This window comes from Ursus maritimus, unplaced genomic scaffold (genome assembly GCF_017311325.1).
Source record: "Ursus maritimus isolate PB19 unplaced genomic scaffold, ASM1731132v1 scaffold_14, whole genome shotgun sequence".
Taxonomy (NCBI): domain Eukaryota; kingdom Metazoa; phylum Chordata; class Mammalia; order Carnivora; family Ursidae; genus Ursus; species Ursus maritimus.
The window spans coordinates 44,786,934-44,806,237 of NW_024423786.1; the positions used below are offsets into that span (position 1 = coordinate 44,786,934).

At 54.5% G+C, this 19,304-nt stretch overlaps 2 protein-coding genes across 5 annotated transcripts in view; one reads left to right on the forward strand and one right to left on the reverse strand.

Moving 5' to 3' along the window:
• UNC13A (unc-13 homolog A) overlaps window positions 1–5,966 on the forward strand; it is a 57,426-nt gene extending 51,460 nt beyond the window's left edge. For all 4 annotated transcript variants that reach the window (XM_040628168.1, XM_040628166.1, XM_040628169.1 and 1 more), the window contains 3 exons: window positions 3,241–3,333; window positions 4,024–4,183; window positions 5,666–5,966. In XM_040628168.1, the coding sequence (XP_040484102.1) occupies window positions 3,241–3,333; window positions 4,024–4,183; window positions 5,666–5,966 (554 nt within the window). The remainder of the gene's footprint in view (window positions 1–3,240; window positions 3,334–4,023; window positions 4,184–5,665) is intronic.
• Window positions 5,967–17,458: 11,492 nt separating this feature from the next.
• The window catches only part of COLGALT1 (collagen beta(1-O)galactosyltransferase 1), an 18,611-nt gene continuing 16,765 nt past the window's right edge, over window positions 17,459–19,304 (reverse strand). The window contains exon 12 of the mRNA XM_040629055.1: window positions 17,459–19,200. Within this exon, the coding sequence (XP_040484989.1) occupies window positions 18,933–19,200 (268 nt within the window). The 3' untranslated portion in view covers window positions 17,459–18,932. The remainder of the gene's footprint in view (window positions 19,201–19,304) is intronic.

Sequence of the window (19,304 nt, forward strand, 5' to 3'; positions counted from 1 at the left end):
CCCCCCCCCCCCATTCAAAACTGGCCCTAAGACAAGGGAGAGAAGTTTGGCCGCTGACCCAGGCTTAGTTCCGGCAGTGGGGTGGGAGGGAGAGCTGCCATCCAGCCAGAAGCTGGGGGGAGGGGAGCGGCCCCCTTCCCGCCCCAGTCAGCCCAGGGCCTAGGGCCCTCCCTGGGCGTCGGGCCTCCGTGCTCAGCCTCGTGCCCAGTCCAAGCTGCTGCTTTTAGTGTCCCTGGTGTTCCCCCCGGAGCGGGAGGCTGTCTGTCCGTCCGTCTGCAGCTGACGTTTCTCTCTCTCTTGTTTCTCCTCCCTCTCACTCGCCGTCCCTTCTCCGCGCCTCCCCTGCTCCCCGCCACGCACACTCGCCCTCCATCCTCGCCTCTCGCTCGCTCGTCTCTCCCCCCACCCCTCCCTTCCCTCCTTTCTCCACCTTCCGCCGTGATTAGTCCATGGTGGAAAAGGGACTAGGTTTACCCTTAGTGAAGACATTTATCCTGAGAAGGGTACGTGCCTCCGCCGCCCGCCCGCCCGCGCCCGGTGCCCGGTGCCTGCGCCCCTCCCGGCCCCGGCTAGTAAAAGGCCCGTCCTTCCGCCTCCCCGGCCTGCTGGGCCCGGTCCCCGGCCTGCTGGGCCCGGCCCAGTTCGGACCGGCTGCGGGGGGGGGGCCTAGGTGGATGAGGGGGAAGGACGGCTTGCTGGTTCCACGTGGGGAAGGAGAAGCTATTCGAGTCAGAATCCGCTTCTTCCTAGGTGCATCTCTTAAGCCAGATCCTGGGTCCCCCGGACAGCGCCTGCACGGTTAAGAGTGGGCTCAGATCCCAGTGGGCTCCCATCCCAACTCCGCCACTCTGGCGGCTGGGCGCCTGCGGGAGATCTCCCCTCCCTGAGTCTCAGCTTTCCCATCTGTAAAATGGAAACAGTCAAAGGCCCTAATTCATAAGATTATTTTTAGGATTAGATGAATTAAATTTAGAGCAGTTCCTGACCTGTAATACATGTAGTAGCTCCCAGAAAGGTTATGGTTGTTGTTACTTTATTATTATTATTATTATTATTATTATTATTATTATTATTATTAATTATTACTAATGATGTCTTTCTTCCAAGCATAGAAAACTGTTTTCAGGCTCTAACTCTGAGCCAGCACTTTTGCCAAGAAGCATTTCTCAGGGATTCTTGAAAAGATTTCTCCCAATTGCCCCACAGTCCATCATTCCATAGATGAGGAAGCTGAGTCTCAAAGGAAATTGTCACTTGCCCAAGGAACCTTCCCCTACAGGGGGGCCAGCGACTCGGGGAGGGGTGGGATTGGGGTAAGCACAGAGAGGCCCGGGAAAGACCCTTCCCCTTGGAGCCAGCAAACCACGGGATGGGGGCGCCCAGCATTGCCCTCCTCCCCCTTCTTACTAGCTTTGGCCATGGTCTGACCCCTCACCCCACCCACCACTGTCCAACTCCCCCCCTGGCACCCTCAGTCTGGCCCGGATTGAGCTTGCTGTGAAGCATCAGCCTTGGGGTGGGGGGGAGGTGAGGCTGAGCATGTGACTGGTTGGGGGGAGGGGGGAAGCCAGAGCCTGAGATGACAAGGAAGGTGGCCTGGGGTGGGCAGCGAGGATGGGGGGGTGCACGCCCCAGTAGTGGGGTGATGGGGGGTCTCCAGGCCTCTCTGTCCCCTGAGCCTCAGTCACTTCCCATCCAGTGCCAGGTAACCCGGATTAACCTTGGACACCCATCCCTGACTCCCCCCTTCCTCCCCCATGCATGGGGTGCTCAAGGTGTGGAAAGCTTCCTGAGGGGCAGGGGAGGAACTTAGTGGGGGTGCTGGCGGTCACAGGTCCCCAGGCTCCACAGGATGCCCTTTCCAGAGCCACAGAGAGAGGGACAGGGACAAAGCTTTTAAGCTGCCCGTTCAGTGACCCCCACCAGAACCAATCAATTAGGGCATTGTGGTGGCCACAAACAGAGGCACAAACAGACTCAAGCAGACTAGGGAATTTGTGGGCCTGGAACTGAAAGATTAAGGCCTATGTTGACATCAATAATAGCTGGATCCAGAGTCTCTGACAATGTCATTGGTCATTGGTCTCTGCTGAGACATCTGTGATGTAGGTTTTCCCCTTATTGGGCAGCGACAGCCTTGCCACCTTAGCACCAGACTCTTTCCTCAGAGTTACAGCCAAAGTCCCAGGGCTAACTCTGATTGGCCCAGCATGGGTCACATGACCATTCCTGAGCCAATCACTGCCACTAGTGGCGGGGAATGCTCTGACTGGGCAGCCATGATTCATTTTGCCATACCTAAAGTGCAAGATGGAGCCACAGGTTTGAGGTGGACTTGGGGGCCATTTCTCAATGGAAACTTGAGATTCTCTGTTGAAAGAGGAGTAGCATTGGGGCAGGAAAAATAAAGATATCCCTACAAGCTGTCATTTCAGAAGAAGTGAGGACTCTGGGTCAGGTTATCACAGTGTTTTGGAGAAACAGTGAGGAAGCCTGCGTGGCTGGAGCAGAGTGAGCGACGGTGAGAGTGGACAGAAGTGAGCAGGAGCGATGATAGCGAGGACACACTGGGAGGGACATTGCAGGTCACAAAAAGGACTTTGGATTCTTTCAGAGGGAGATGGAAGCCCTAGAAGTGTTTTAAGCAGAGGAGGGAAGTGTGCTAACCTAATAGGATTTCTCTGGCTGGTGTATGGAGAGAAGCTGAGAGGAGGATTCGGGAGACAGGGTGGGGGCCACTGCATTAGTCCAGGCATGTGATCATGGGAGGTGCAACAGGATGGAGCCAAGGAGGTGGGTCAGATTCTGCATGTATTTTGAAGGTAGAGTCAGTAGGATTTTCTAGTGTGTGAGTAGGAGAATCTGAAGAGTGTGGCATTAGTGCAACCAAGAGGAGAAAACAAGACCCAAGAAGCCAGGCTGTGTACGATGGTGTGTAAGATGAAGACTGAGTTTGGACAACATGGCAATCAGTGGAATGAGAAAAACGGGGGGCAGATGCATTAAGCTCAGAGAAGTTGAGATATACCCGAGATCACGCAGCAAGGTAGTGAAAGGCCCAGACCCAGCATTCTTGGCCTCCTAAAGTCACTTGCCATCACAGCCCCACCCTCAGTGCCACCCTGTCAGGGCTGATGACCTGGTGCCGCCAGCACATGGTGGGTGGGAAGCGGTCCAGGTCCCTTAGAGTGAGTGGGAAGAATGGAGCTCATGCCAAGCATCCTCCCCTACCCCGCCCAGGCTCGGGTGTGGAAGACCCTGTGGGTGAAGTTTCAGTCCATGTGGAGCTCTTCACTCATCCAGGAACTGGGGAACACAAGGTCACTGTGAAAGGTGAGTAGTCTGAGTTGGGAGGGGGAGTGCCTTCGCCAGGATTCACTAGGTCCTATGACAGAAACCAAACCCAAACTAGCTTAAGCAAGAAAAACATTTTCCATTAAAAAAATTTTTCATAAAACTGAAAATTCCAGAAATAAATCAGCTTCAGGCATGGCTGGATCCAGGGGTGCCAACAGTATTATGGGACTTAATTCCACCTTCTCCATCTCTCAGCTCTTCCTTTTGTTTGCTTTTTTTTTTTTAATATAATTAGAACACAGATTGAGCTGTTTTAACCACGCCTAAAATAACAGTGGCTTAAAAAAGATAGAATGAAATTTTCTCTGAGGTAACCAAGGACAGTCAGCCCAGAGCTGACATTGGAGGCTTCACAGATTTGGGGACCCCTGCCACCTTTTGTTGCACTTTCATCCCTAATATGTTTTCCTCCTCTATCCACCAGCATCCCAGCCTGCAGCTAGGAGAAGGAGAAAGTTTAGAGCATTTCATCTGCCTATTAACCTGCAACCTGAAAGTTGTCCACATCACTTCCTTTCACTGAAATTTCACTGGCTAGAACTTAGTCACATAGCTACACTTAGCTATAGGAACATTCTGGGAGATGTATTCTTTCAGACAGGCTTTGAAAACCACAGCTGTGTAATAGCGGACCCTGACAGTCTTACCCTCTACTTCCCCTAACAGTCGTGGCTGCCAATGACCTCAAGTGGCAGACTTCTGGCATTTTCCGGCCATTCATCGAAGTCAACATCATTGGGCCCCAGCTCAGCGACAAGAAACGCAAGTTTGCGACCAAATCCAAGAACAACAGCTGGGCCCCCAAGTACAACGAGAGCTTCCAGTTGTGAGTCTAAGAACAGTTTGGGGAGCATAGGGAGGGGACATCTGCTGGGTGAATCTCAGGGTCCACTAGAAGAGGGTTGTCTGGTGGGCCAGTGATTCCTGGTCACAAGAATGAGAGGGGTCACATCCTAGGTGAGGGCACTGGGAAGAAAGGCACCTTAGTGCAGGAGTGACATTGGTGAGGGGATGGGGTACCCACTTTGGGAGACAGGCAGTGCCCAGAGGAGGAAGTGAATGTACTATAACATGTTGATGAAGGCTTGTGAAGAGGAGAGGAAGTCTGGGCAGAGGGAATATGTTGGGCGGGGCCGTTTCTGGGGCTGGAGACTCAGGTCTGGTTAAGGGCCATGAGTGGTCATGATGGGGCAAGGAATGTATGGGTCTCAGGGGCATGGGGGCAGGTCTCCTGGAGTCAGCGGTGAGCCTTGTCAGGGCTGGAGGAGTCACCAGTAGGGGACAGGAGTGGAGTGTGGTCCAGGGCATAGGGATGCCTGTCAAGTGGGTGAGGGTGGGGTCACATCCACATGGGGCTTCCTGGTGAGCACAGTCAGAAGCATCGGGGGTCCAGAGGGGCAGATGACCTGGGGAGCATAAATAAGTCTGATCAGAGTATTACTTGGGATGGGCAGATATTTGGGTCAGGTGCAAAACTCACTGGGGCAGGATCATGTTGGGGGGTGTTCTTGGGGGACAGAAGTGCAGAGGGGTAAGGGGGCATCAGAGCTGGGGAGAGGACAAGAAGAGGCCTCTTGGTCAGAGGATTTTGGGGGTGGTAGGACATCTGATGCAATGCTTGGGTGCAGGGGCTTGGTCTAGTTGCAGGGCAGATGTCTCCTGGGGTGGGCGGTAGTACTTGACAGCTTGGAGTACGGTCAAGGAGGGTGTTTCTGGGGAGCGGTGTGGGCGTGGCCCATCAGGGCAGGTCCCCTGGGGGCAGAAGCCCAGAGTTGGGGACCTAGCTTGGGGGTAGGGGGAGGCATGCTGGAGTATGTTGGGGGGTCACTCATGGAGAGGCATGAGGGCAGGTTGTATGGAGAGAGCACCTTAGGGGTAAGAGTAGTGGGCTAGGGAGTATGGGGGAGGGGCCACGTCAAGGAGAGAACTTGGATTCAGGTGGGAGCCCGGTAAAGGGGCTTCTGGGTGCGATATCTGGGACAGGTGGGTGGGAGCAGCTCTCACGGGGTGGAAGCATGGTGTAGCCATGGGGTCTCGGGGGAGTGTCACCTGGGGGGGACGTGGTTTGGCCCGGGCCTGGGAGTAGGATGGTGGGAGTGTTGTCGGTTAGAGGTGGGGTGGGGGAAGAAGGGGGGAAGGAAAGACAGGACAGAGATATTACTAGAGAACAAGGGTGTGTGTCTGGAAATGTGGGCGTGGCCCAGCGCAGGGCGTCTTGGGGGCGTGGCCCGGCGCGGAGACGGGGTCAGCGGTAGGGGCGTGGGAGCCCGGCAGGCGGGGCTGTCCTTACGCGCCCCCCCCCCCGCAGCACGCTGAGCGCCGACGCGGGCCCGGAGTGCTACGAGCTGCAGGTGTGCGTCAAGGACTATTGCTTCGCGCGCGAGGACCGCACCGTGGGGCTGGCCGTGCTGCAGCTGCGGGAGCTGGCCCAGCGCGGGAGCGCCGCCTGCTGGCTACCACTGGGCCGCCGCATCCATATGGACGACACGGGCCTCACGGTGCTGCGCATCCTGTCACAGCGCAGCAACGACGAGGTGGCCAAGGAGTTCGTCAAGCTCAAGTCGGACACGCGCTCCGCCGAGGAGGGCGGTGCCGCGCCTGCGCCCTAGCGCGGGGCACGCGAGCGGGCAGCACTGCGCCTGCGCACGGGGCGGGGCGACGTCTGCGTGCTGGGACCTCCCAGAGGGCGAGTCTCGGGGCTCTGTGCAGAGGGCTGGCTGCGCCTGCGCCCTTGACTTAGCTCGCCCTTCTCGGCAATTGTGAACGGACGACGCCCCGCCCCCTCAAGAGGCCACGCCCGAGGGCGCGATGAAGGAAGAAGCCACATCCTCTACTAGAAGCCAAGACCCCAGCGCCTAGGGGACATTTCGAGCTGGGATGGGAGGAAGTCCCGCCCCCTATGGAGGAGGCCAGATCCTGGGGCTCTGGTACGGGGAGACCCTGTCTCCTGTCCCCTGGAAAAGCCATAAGATGGGTCCCCAACCCCTGGGGCCCAAGACCAATTGCCAAGTATGGAACTCTCAGCTCCCTCGAGGGGCGGGCCCTGGGCAAGGGGCAGGGCTTCCTGGAGCGCCCCCTGGGGTGGCCTAGGGGTTGGAGGCCCTAGGATGCTGGTTAGAGGGCCCAGGTTGGACCAGAGTGTCTTTTCATGTTTGTGCAAAAAATAAACGGGGAGGGAGGGGAGGATGGGATTTCAAAAGCACATGCGCCCTCGGGCGCCCAAACCCTGGGGGCCAAGTGGATGGCTCTGAAGCACCTGCGCCGCCCCCACTTCCCTATGGGGGGGTTGCCTCTCCTTTTCCCCCAACATACCCCATCCTCATATCATAAAGTTCAACTCACCCATTTAACAGATGGCAAAACTGAGGGCCAGAGAGCTGCTTGAGACTTTGCTGAAGGTCCCAGTGCCACACCTTCTCCCCACTCCCTTTGGCCTGTGTGCCCCATCTAAGGGTGGGCTGAGATCGGATGACCCGACACAGCTCCCCATTGCTGCTAACCCCTCCTCAGGGGACCTCCCCCAATCCTCACAAGGGATGGGGGTTCTGGGCCAAGGCCCCCACTGCCCCCCTCCCATGTCTGGCTGCCAAGCAAAACCCCTGCCCTCGGCCCTTTCCACTGGGACCCTATGGGGAGATTCTCTGAGAACTCTGGTAGATCTCCCACCAAAAAAAAAGAGTGAGGATTTGGGATTCCCTGGACCCAGGCACCCCCTGAACCCCTTCTTCCTCTCCCAGAATTCTCCAGGCAGGCAAGAAAGAGACCAGAAACTCTAGGGGTGTGTGTGTGTGTGTGTGTGTGTGTGTGTGTGTGTGTGTAAATATACAAACATGCTTGGAGCTTAGTCTCCAAAATCTCATTCATTCAAACACCATGCCACAGGATACCCCCAGGTGGGGGGCCTCTACTGCCTGAAGCTCTTCCTCCAAGAGGCAATAGTGGGGCAATCGGGCCAGAGTCAAGTTTCCCCATTGAGTTCATGCAGGCAGAAACTTTTGGGAAAGTTTGTCCTGGCTTGTCTTTGCCCAGAATCTGCTTTTCCATATTGGATGGGTGCTTGTGTGCCATTTTTTTTTTCCTGCCAGACTGACAAGTACAGGATTCTCTTGTACTAGGAGGAAATTAAAACAGGGTCGAGGTGAGGAGTAGCCGGGCTCCTGTAGTTGCAGGGGCTGTATCAGACAGGAAAGTGAGGGACGGCTTTCTGAATAGGTGAAAAAGGAGAAGGAACCACCTATTAGAAAAAGCTCCAGGCAGAGGGAACAGTAGGTGCAAAGGCTGAGGTGGGCAAGCTTGAAGCACAGCGAGGTCAATGTGGCTGACGAGGGGGATAACAGGGAGGAGGTGTTGATGTTGGGGAGACCTGCAGAGATGTCAGACCAGGCAGGGCCTTGTATGCTGCCCAGGGAAGTTTTTATTTTATGCTGAGAGACTTGGGGAGCCCCAGGAGATTTTAAAGCAGAGGAGAGTCTAGATGTCAGGTTTCAAAAGCTCCCTCTGTCCACCTCATGGAGAATGGACCAGTGCAGTTTGTTGGAGAGACAAAGTGCTTTTGGGACACTGAAATTAATTCCTGGAAAGATTTTGGAGGATAAATTAAAAAAAAAAAAAAAAAACCACCCCTTAGATGAGCCCTGGTCCACTGGGTACAGTTGTCCACATTGTGCACTGCCCAAGGGTTTGGCATTTCTAAGGAGGCCATGTGCAAATCCTAGGCATTGAGAGTTGTATGTTTATATTGATGGTTTCCTGGCACGTGAACGAGCCTGGAAGAAATGGCACTATTTTCTCAGTTACCTGGAGGTGCTCTATGTCCCCTGAATTTAGGCAGATTCAGGTGCCTGAAGGTTCTGAACCAGATATTAAGATGCAAGTTCTGCTACGGGGTGGTGGGGGAAGGGGCAGGGGCCAGGGGCAAGCTGGGAGGTGGCAAGAAGGGAGCTTAGAATCTCTATCGCACAGACTGAGAGGCAGATTTTAAATTCGGACCATCCAAGGGGTAGGTGGGAGTGAGGTGGATAGATGATTTGGGTTGAGAACACCAGCAACACCCAAAGGGGAGGTAATGTGACCTGCGGTGAGCCCTGATTTATGGATGACCAGCAGGAAAAGGGGGAGCTGAGCTTCTGCCTGAAAGAGCCAACTTGTTTCCCAAAAGAGTCCTTGGGAGTCTCTGGTCAAGGTCTGCCAGTGTGTGTGAGTGTGTGTGTGTGTGTGTAAAGTTCCCCAGCAGCAGCCCAGGCACACGGAGGGAGCTTCAGGGAGTATTTGTTGAATGACTTTTTCTGACTCCTAGGCTAGAACTGTTTTGGAAATTTACTCCCTCTTCTTTCCCCCAGAGAACTCCTATTTATCACTCAAAACCCATCACAAATATCCTCTCCTGTAGAAAACCCTCCCCGCTCCTCAGGACTTCCCAGCCTCTGTCCCTACCTTCTGTCCCTGATGCCAGGGGGCTGGGGGTGTCTGTGACAGGCTCTGTTTCCCCCAGACTGGGGTCTGAGGCCTCTTGATAGCCCCAAGTTCACCGAGCACAGACAGGGCACAGGGGAATGACAGGGAGGGTATACCTAGTAGAATTATGTCTTGAGGTGGGGGATCCACATGCGTGTCTATCCATGTCTGTCCATACCAACCTTCCCCTCCCACATAGACCTGGGCACACAAAAGGTGTTCCAGCCAGACTGTGGCTGAGTCACAGGACAGAGTGGAGAGAGGACGAGAGCAGACAAGGAGGAGACAGAAAAGGAGTCTCAGGGCCTGGAAGCCTTTGGAACTAGGAAGTTCCTGTATTGGAACAGGCTCAGAGAGGCCCAGCGTTTTCCCCAAGGCCACTCACCACCTCATCTGGGGTGCCCGAAGTTCTGAGCCCTGGTGGGGCCTCAGGGTTGTATTTCATGCCAGGAGCTGGCCCTAGAGTTCCATGGGTCATAGAAAGAATAAAGTAGGCCCGTGTTGGGGGTGGGGGAGGGGGAGTGTGACATTGAGGGGCATCTTGGACAGAGCCGATCCCTTCTCCCTGCGCCCCCATCCCCCAAGAGGGACAGTGTCACAGAGTAAGGACACAAAGAGAGAAGAAGAGGGAAGGTTGGAGAGAGAGAGAAGGGGAGAAATCGGGAGGGTGAGATCATTCCCAGAGAGAACTTGAGGCTCTCTGGGGGCACACAGAGCAACCCTGAGATGGAGAGAGACTCAGAGAGAGAGGGGAGAAAAGCTGGGGATCTAGAAGGGAAAGGAACCCGCTGTTCTCTCTGGCTCTCACCAGTCCATCCTGGAAGGATTTGTGTAAAACGAGCCAGTGCCTGGCCTTGACCCACAATCCCTTTCGGGTTCCAGAGCCTGAAACCTCACCGTGCCCCCATCAGAGATGCAAAAAAAACTTAACACCCAACTAGAAATCTTTGGGACCTCAGAGACCTTTCTGTCCCCCACACCCTGCGCTGTTCATTTTGCAGATGGGGACACCGAGGGGCGGGGCAGAGCAGGGACAGTCCGGAGTCGCCCTTCACTCTGCTGCCCCAGTGGAGCTGGAGGGGAGCTCGCTGGGGGGTTTGGTTCGGATCACGACACCGTCTGCCCCCTGAACATCCTTTCCTAAGAATTGTCAAGGACCAAAGTCGTCTTCGCTGACACGTGTTGCTTTTCTCTTTGCCTTTTATTTTTTTAAAGAGAGAAATCAAGTTGACGGTGTCGAGTAAGACCTCCCCCCTTCCTCGACCCCTGCCTAACCATAGTGGCTCTCTTGAGGCACAGGTCACAGGTGGAGGGTCCCCCCCACCCCCACCCCCGTGCATCCCAGGCCATACAGCCAGAGGGACTCACATTTCACCCCTGGCCCTGGCCCCCCACCCCGAGACCCCCAAACCTGGCCACGCAGTCCAGGGAGGCTCTTCCTCCACACACCTTCTCTTAGCATGTGATTGCAAATGTGAACTCAAAATGCCGTTTGTTTGTTTGTTTGTTTGTTTGTTTGTTTGTTTGAATTCCATCCCGTTGGTCTGGCATCTGCACAGATGCCCCCATTTCTCTGTAAATACGTGACTTGGAACAAATGTTTAAAACCAACGAGAAGTGGTCATGAATGCATGGTGTTGAGATGTTTTGCACTATTCCGACTTTTTGGTCTCTGTAAAAATATTTTATTAACAGCAGACATTAAAAAAAGAAAAAGCACACAGCCTCAGACGTGCGCTGGCTTTCTTGCATTCCCCTATTGGCGAAAAACTCACATAGCCCTTCACACTCGCAGACGCTGTCGAACACACTTCCACCCACGAGCGCAACTCATCTACGACTAGCTTTGTAGGAGGAAAAGGGAGGCCCGGAGAGGTGAGATACTGCAGTGGCGGGGAGAACCGGGATCTGAACCTAAGACAATGGGCAGCTGTTGCTCTTGGCTCAAGCAAGTTGGGACATGCTCACCCTCAGCCCCATGTGTCTGTTGTGTTTTGTTTTTCTCAGCTTAAGTGATGAAAATTAATTGAGAATTCCTCGGATGGGGGTTATCGCTTCCCAACCTGGAGGGAGGAACCAACACTGTAGAAAATCACTCAGAAATCACACTGCCCTGGGGCACCTAGGTGGCTCAGTCAGTTCAGCATCTGCTTTCGGCTCAGGCCATGATCCTGGAGTCCCAGGATCGAGTCCTGCATCAGGCTCCCTGCTCTGCGGGGAGTCTGCTTCTCCCTCTGCCTTCATCTCACTCCTGCACACACACTCTCTCTCTCTCAGTAAATAAAATCTCTAAAAAAGAAATCACACTGTCCCAACACAGGAAGGCGCAACATCGTTCTCCCCCAAAATTGGTCAGTCTTTGTTCATCCAAGAACTGTTGGGAGGACAGAGGCATAAGGGACCATCCCATGATCCTGGGGGTGGGAGGGGGATATGCTGGGACCCCAAGCCGGCTCTTCAAAACTCAGGGGAGAAACAAATCTGCTGCTTCTCTGGGGGTGGAGTTCCTGGTCACCAGGCTCATGTCCCACCCTTAACAAGGCTGTCACTGCCCCAGGGAACACTTGCATCCTGTAGGTTCAGGACGACGTTGTCAGCAAGGTTGTCGGCAGTGAGACAGATACAGTTCTGTGCTGTGAATATCTCTCAGAGATGTTCTGGGCTGCTCGGATCTTGTGCAGTTTGAGACAGCTGGGGTTCCCGCTCAGGGCTGCTCCCAGGTGAGCAGGGTGGGGTTAAGGGTCTCCCCCCGGGGCCCCCTCCTTACCTCCAGCCCCTCTCTGGGCCGTCAGTCCAGGGTTGTGCTCAGATAGCTCCTGCCCAGTCCCACTTTGGTCCCCACCTGTTTTGGTTTTTTTAATGTAGCAGGTGAAAATCTCATTTCATAAATATGCAAAGAACAAAACCTAATTTTTCTACAGCTGAATTTAATTTCTTTTTTTAAGACTTCTTTATTTGAGAGAGAGCGAGAGCACGGACGGGAGGGGCAGAGGGGGAAGAAAAGAGTGTCTCATGGGGATCGATCCCACGACCCTGAGATTACCACCCTAGCCGAAACCAAGAGTCAGACGCTTAACTGACTTAGCCACTCAGGCGCCCCTACAGCTGAATTTAATTTCTGTTTTGAGCCCCATCCCACCAGGGAGCAGAAATGGAATCTCACTCAGTTCAGGGTTTCCTCGGGGGAATTCAAGGACACACACACACACACACACACACACACACACACACACACACAGAGATCTGGGGTGGTTTCTACATTTGAGTGGCAAGGGCAGAGGCCACGAGATCCACCACTGGGAGCCGCTTCGCTGAGTGCACTTAGCTAAGCAGGACCCAAAGTGGTTAAACCACGGGAGAGACCTGTACCTAGACATTCTCCTCCGAATGTACCTGCAAGAGAGTCTTGCACGTGGGTAAGAAGGCTGGAAGCAGACTCGTGTCATGGGCTTTGCACACAGGGGAACATTGTACGGCGGGGAGAGGGACGAGCAGGGCTGTGGACAAGGGGTCAGGGGACGCAGCCCAGCAGGGGCCCCGCTCGGCCTTGCTGTCGGTGCCGGGCCGGCCTGCAGACCTGTTCTCTCCCCCGAGAGCCGGGGGCTCCCGGGCTACACAGCGTGACTTCTGCACAACTGCTCGCTCCCCGACCCAGGGGACTGGCTAGTTCACTGCTTGCCGCCTATGGTGCTCAGCCCTCAGCCCCATGTCCCTCACCCTGTGGGCTCCATCGTGTCACCCACGAGGCTGGGGAACAGAGGCTCCCTCCAGCTGCTCACTGTGCTTCCAGAACCAATTGGCCTGGCTCTGGACCCACGGAGTCTCATCGTCACCTCCAGCCCTGTGGGCGAGGGACAGGCTGCCTCTGCCCTTCTCTCTGGGGTGAGGGAGGCTTTTCTCTGACAAAGCATGTGAATGAATGTTAGACGTGTGATGCTGACTGGGGGAAAAAGTAAGTCTCACACGTCTTCACAGGGCATGACCCACGTCGATCAAGCCCGAGAACTAGCCACATAGATTTACACACACACACACACACACACACACACACACACACAGACAGCTTCAGGATACGTAAGTGTGATTAATAAAAAAAATTAGCCCAACATTAAGGATTAAAAATGCTACCACCAAAAAACCCAGAAGACAGCAAGTGTTGAGGATATGGGGCAATTGGAACCTCCGTGTCCCCTCGGGGAGCACGGAAAACAGAGCAGCCTTGGTGGAAAACGGGAGAGAGAGTCCTAAAGAAATTAACAGTAGAATTACCGTGGGACCCAGCAATTCCACTTCTGGGAATATCCTCTGAAGAACTGAAAGCAGGCTCTGGAAGAGGTGTTTGTACACCCGTGTTCAGAGCAGTGTGGTTCGCAGGAACTGAAACAGGGAAGCAGGCCAGGGTCCAACAACAGAGGAATGGGCCGGGGCGAGGCAGTTTGTCCACACACTGGAAGATTCTTCAGCCTTAAACGGAAAGGAGATTCTGAGCCAGGCCACAGTGTGGGTGAATCTTGAGGACACGATGCTGAGTGAAAGGAGCCGGTCACCGAAGGACAAAGACTGTATGACCCTACTGGAGTAGCCAAGTCCCTAGAGATGGAAAGTAGAATGGTGGGTGGCAGAGGCTGGGGGAGGGGCAGTATGTGTTTAATGGGGACTGAGCTGCAGTTTGGAAGGATGGAAATTTCTGGAGGCGGAGGGTGGTGACGGCTGCACAACCCTGTGAGCGTACTAACTGCCATGGGATTGTCCCCTTGCCTATGGCTCTCGGATTGAGTCCCGCATCAGGCTCCTTGCTCAGTAGGGAGCCTGCTTCTTGCTCTGCCTGCCCCTCCCCCTGCTTGTGCTCTCTCCTTGACAAATAAATATATAAAATCTTTAGAAAAAGGAAAGAAAAGAAAAACAGGTGGCTGGATGGCCTCGGGCCCCTGGGCCAGAGTTTACCCACCTCTGACCTAATCCATTATTCAGCTCCCACTCCTGCTTCCTTCTTCTCACCTCTCCTAACCTGTGGCTAAACTCCAGCAACGTCCTCATGCTCACTGCACCCTCCACTGTCCCTGAACCCCCACCTCAACCTCACCCTGTCCTCTTGCTTTCGCCCCCACCCCTTAATCTACCCTAATCCCACTCCCATTTACCTACACCTCCTCATCGTGCCACCTGCCGGCATGACACGATCACCCGGGAACGTAAACAAGATAAAGTTTCCTGGCAGGTGTAACACGATTCTGTGATTCATGATCTATGTGAGATTACATTTCATTGCATAATTTATTACATCGCATGGTAATTACTGTGTTCCTAATGCCGCAATTACATATAGTAGCTCCCATGCTTACGCACCCTCCAATTACACCATCATTCTTCCCATCACCATGAAGTGCAGTAATAAACGAGCAGGAAGTGGTGGGTTGAAATCAGAACCCGCCCCAATCAACCCCTTTCCAGGCAGAGGCTGCAAAGCTGCAGCCAGGCTCGCAGAGTTTCCCCGCAGCTGGGCACATGCTCAGGTCCACCCATGGAGACGCGTCTGGAAGGCAGAGGAGACCAGAGCTGTCTTGGTTTTTGCTTCGCCTTCCCTCTGTGAGCAGCCAGGCATGGAAACACCTGTTGTTCTGGGATCTGCATTCCCTTGTCCAGTGACAAGCTTGGTGGGGGTTGAAAAGCAGTTGCGGTGGACACAGAGGTGGCATTCTATTTCTGGATCGCAGATACAGGGCATTTGCCCCAAGTCAGAGGTTTCAAGGACCTCCTGCCTCCTTGCCTTGATTGCGGGGAGCTTCAGCTCCCCCTGTGAGCAGGTCCCTGTAGGACCAGTCCTGGACCTGCTTCTCTGCACCAGGAGTGGCAAACTCTGCCCCCCGGCCCTCATCCAGCCCACTGCCTGTTTTTGTAAGTAAAGTTTTATTGGCACAAGGCCATGCTCCTTCGTTCATTCATTCAGTTCAATCTGCGGCTGCTTTCCTGCTACAACAGCAGAGTTCAGTTGTTGTGAATTACCTTTGCGTTAAAAGTCCTCCAGTGGTTTTTCGGGGTGCCTGGCTGGCTCAGTCAGTAGAGCATGGGACTCTTGATCTCAGGGTCATGGGTTTAAGTCCTGCATAGGACGTACAGGTCACTTGGAAAAAAAAAAAAAGACCTCAAGTGGTTTCTGTTTCCCACCCTTCATCCTGATTGCTATGCTGCATTAGGATACATAAGAAATTATGATACATCCATAGACCCAGCCACAATTACAGCCTGCTAAAAGGATGAATACAGTAGACTGAATAAAAGCCTCCATCAAAGATACCCACATCCCATTGCCCAGAATCTGTGAACGTTGCTTTTCTTTTTTTTTAAGTAGGCTCCATGCTGGGCGTGGAGCCCAACATGGGGCTTGAACTCACAACCCTGAGATCAAGACCTGAGCTGGGATCAAGAGTCCAACGCTTAACTGACTGAGCCACCAGGTGCCCTGTGAATGTTACTTTAAATGGCAGGAGAGTGGGCTTTGGCAGCACATATACTAAAACTGCAGCGACCAGGAAAAGCTAAGCACGGCCCCTGCGCAAGGATCCACAGAAATGACCAAAGGAACATTGTAGATGTAATTAAGGATCTTGAGATGATGGGAGCATTATTCTGGATTATCCAAGTGGGCCCAAAGCATAATCACAAGGGTCTTTGTAAGAAGGATGGAAGAAGGTCAGATGAAGAAGTAGGAGATGTGATGACAGAAGCAAGGGATTGGGGAGATACAGGAAGTGGCTGTGAGTGAAGGACATGGAATCTCCCCTAGAGCCTCCAGAAGGAACCAACCCTGCTGACATCTTGACTATACCCAAGTGAAACTGTTTCAGACTTCTGAATATAACTTGTGAGATATATATATATATATATATATAGATAGATAGATAGATAGATAGATAGATATAGATATAGATAGATAGATATAGATAGATATTCCAGAAGGAAGGATATGACTCTTTTGGAGATTTTATTCAGAATAAAATTGGGATTCCCAGTCACCACCTCTAAGCTTCTAACCCCTTCAGTCTGGGGGCAGAGCCTAAGAATCTGTTTTACTCAGAGAGAATTCATAGCAAAATTCGTGCCACAAAGAAGACCCTTCTAGAGACTCATATCCCCAAGAGGCTGAATGGGAATGGTGCAGGATTCTCAACCAGAGCCCCGTGGACTTTTAGGGCCAAATCAGTCTTTGTCATGGGGCTGCTCTGTGCCCTAGAGGACATGTAGCAGCATCCCTGCTGCCCCTACCGCCCCCCCGCCCCCGTGTTTACACCAGCCCCGGTCACCACAACCAGAAATGTCTCCAGACATCACTCAATGTTCCCGAGGAACAAAAACACCCCAGCGGAGATCCACTGGGTTAAAATAAGATTTAGAAACATCCCACGTAACTGGAACACATAAGAAATGACTCCGATGTTCTCTGAGAGGTTAGTAAACTTTTATCATCCACTTCTGTAAACACACGGTGAATAGTCAGGATTGAGCAAGAAGAGTAAATACGGTAGCTGCATGAAATGAGCCATGCACACACGTGAATCCAGCAATTTCACCTGCATCGACTCACCCAACTGAAATAAGAACTCCAGCAGGAAGGATGTGTCGTGTAACACGGCTCGCAGTCAGGCGGTGACGGTCGGGTCAGAACGGCCGCGTGAATGGTGGTCCATCACCATCGCTGAACATTGTATGTAACAACCCATAAAGAACTCATAGGCGTCTTCCCTGATTAGAATGTCAATATGTTGTTAAATTTAAAAAGAAGATTGCTGAAAAACCGGGTGCAATTTGATCCCATGCTTATGGAATAAAAATGTGTGGAGTAGGGTGGGGAGGGGGAGGTCGAATCCGTTTATGGAACATGGTCTTTTTGAAAACGTGTATATATTTGCACCATGCACATGCGTGAGACTAGAAGGTTTTTTCACCAAAATGTTAATTGTTGTCGTCTCTGAGGATATAGGATTTAACTTTGCTTTTTCAGTTTGCTTAACTGTACTAATTCCTCCACAAGGATCACACACCATCTGTGTTATTTGGTAAAAGGCTTGGGTATGTACCTACACACTCCAAGGGCTTAAGAATCTTGAGAACCTTCCAGTATTTGACTAAGAGCTGGGTGCGGCTAAATGCCCCGCCTCCATCGCCGCCGGGGTGGGACCACTCTGAGGCGCATGCTCTCTGCCATCTCCTGAGGTTCCCCAGAGGCCCAGACTCTAGTGCTCGTTGGCGCCTTCTGCAGGGCTCCTTCTCTCCTCGTCTCACGTCCCCACCCCCATCGGGGCTTCCTGGGGTCACCTCTGGGACAACTCAAATCCTCATTTTGGAGTCTGTTTTCTGGAGACCCCAAAACCTGACAGCGTCTCTCCTCATTCTGGAGTCAGAAAGGGGCCTGCAGTTGACCCCCCGGGATACACTGTGGTCGGCCAGCTGGAAGTTTTATGGGGCAGGCCAGGAAATGGGCTCTCACTACACTCTCCCCCCCACACTCCCCCACCAGTGGGCTTCCCTCCAGCACGCCTGGCCTGTGCTCATCCTCTCCCACATCTTGGCCGGCAGCGGGGGGTGGGAAGTGTGAGTGTGTGTTGGTGGTGAGCAGAGCAGTGGACCAAGAAAAGAACACAGATTGATGTGAAAACCAACCAGGAACGTTTAATAAAAAAATAAGCAAGTTATCCAGGACCCAACCCAGTGAGCAGGTAACCCTAAGAGAGCAAACCACCGCCGGCTGGCTCTGACATTCATTCCAGGCTGAAGGTACAGCAAGCCCTCCAGGCCACGCCAGGGAGCCCGCCCAGGCCATGGGCAGTACCCCGGTGCAGCCGAGCCCACACGGGACCCCAAACACACAGGCCCACCAAAGGCTGGAACTTGGGAGCCCCACGGAGCAGGCAGAGGCCCTGCCGGAGATGCAGGCCAGAGGGGGTCAAGCAAAGAGGGTGACAGGTCAACAGGGGAGCAGGGGTGAGCACAGGAGACCCAGCCCCTGTCTTCATCCCTTGCCCCCGCCAGGGGGGCTGGGTCCAGGGGAGCCTGCATGTGGCCGTGTGGTCGCTGGGACCTGCAGCTGCCCCTGGTGAGAGGAGAGCCACCCTCCCTCCTGGGTGGTGGGGGGATTTTGTCTGCACACAGCTCGGGTGACCCGGCGGGGGGGGCAGGCAGGGATCAAACTCTCAGCCAACCATTCTCCAGTGCCACTGGGAGTCCACGAGGTCTGGTATGCAGCAGGCGCTCAGTGAACGCCGCATGGAGAAACAGAAGACTCATCTTGTTCATCTGGGTGGCCCAACCCCTGGCACGTGGCCCCGCACACGGTGGGTGAGCCGCTGCTGACCCAGCACCAGCCACACTGTTCGGTATCACCGCTGCTGGGCCCGCAGCGCGCGCTCTCTAGGCATGTGGGCAAGAAGCCAATCGAAGAGTGAAAAGCACCTTGTTTATCTTCACCCCCAGCACCAAGCTCAGTTCCCAGCACACAGCAGGCACTCAGTAAATGCTCTGAGTTAACAAGGACTTGTCTCTGGGTCACAAGTACCAGGCACACGGGGGGTGCTCGACAGCTGTTCGAGGAAACGAACCCAAGTGTCTCGTTTATCCCCATATTCCCAGAGCCCAGAGTGGTTGGTGCCCAACATACAGTAGGCATTCAATAAATACTTCGATGAGTTAAAACCATGACTGTGTATCACTAGTGCTGATTCTTTGGGCGGGGGCGTGCGGGGGTCAACACGAGCTCGCTGGCCCCATCAGTCACGGGCTGAGGGAATAATTATGCCTCGCCCGCTGCCGCACACGGGAGCCTGGTGCCCGGTGAGCGCTTCGAGTGTTCCGCACCTGAAGACATGAACGAGGTCTGGCTCCCACCGGCTCCCCTGGCGCCAGGCCCCGTTCCCGGCATACAGTAGGCACTCCACGAAAGCTGCCTGCGTGCACGTGATTGCTGAGCCAGAGCCGGCTGCACACCGTCTTGCAGGGAGAGCCCTCCGCATGGCCTGGCCTGCCGGGGGTCCGCGGGTGGGGGGGGGGCGCTTTGGGGGGGCCCCAGCCAGCGCGGGAGGGGGTAGGCTGGGCCGGCGAGGCGGCCTCCGGGTGTCGGCCGCCGGCGCTCAGAGCTCGTCGCGGGCCGCGCTGTCCAGCGGGGACTGCAGCACGTCCGAGTTCTTGGCCTCGCGGCTCAGCGCCTGCTGCTCCCGCATCTTCTGGGACTTGGCGCGGTCCCAGTCGGTCTTCACGTGCTCGTTGTTCCACACGACGGAGGTCTCCGTGTCGCTCACGTACCCGTCGTCCCCCGTGTAGTGCGTGGGGTACACGAGCAGCGGCTCCACCGAGAAGGCGCGCAGGTTGCGGGGCGAGAAGTGGGCCTTGTACTCGGACCTGGGAGGGGAGGGGGGCCGCCGTGGTTGGGAGTAAGGGACAGATGGAGGGAGCAGGGGGAGGGGTCAGACCGACACAGAAGTGGGCAGGGCGGGGGGGGGGGG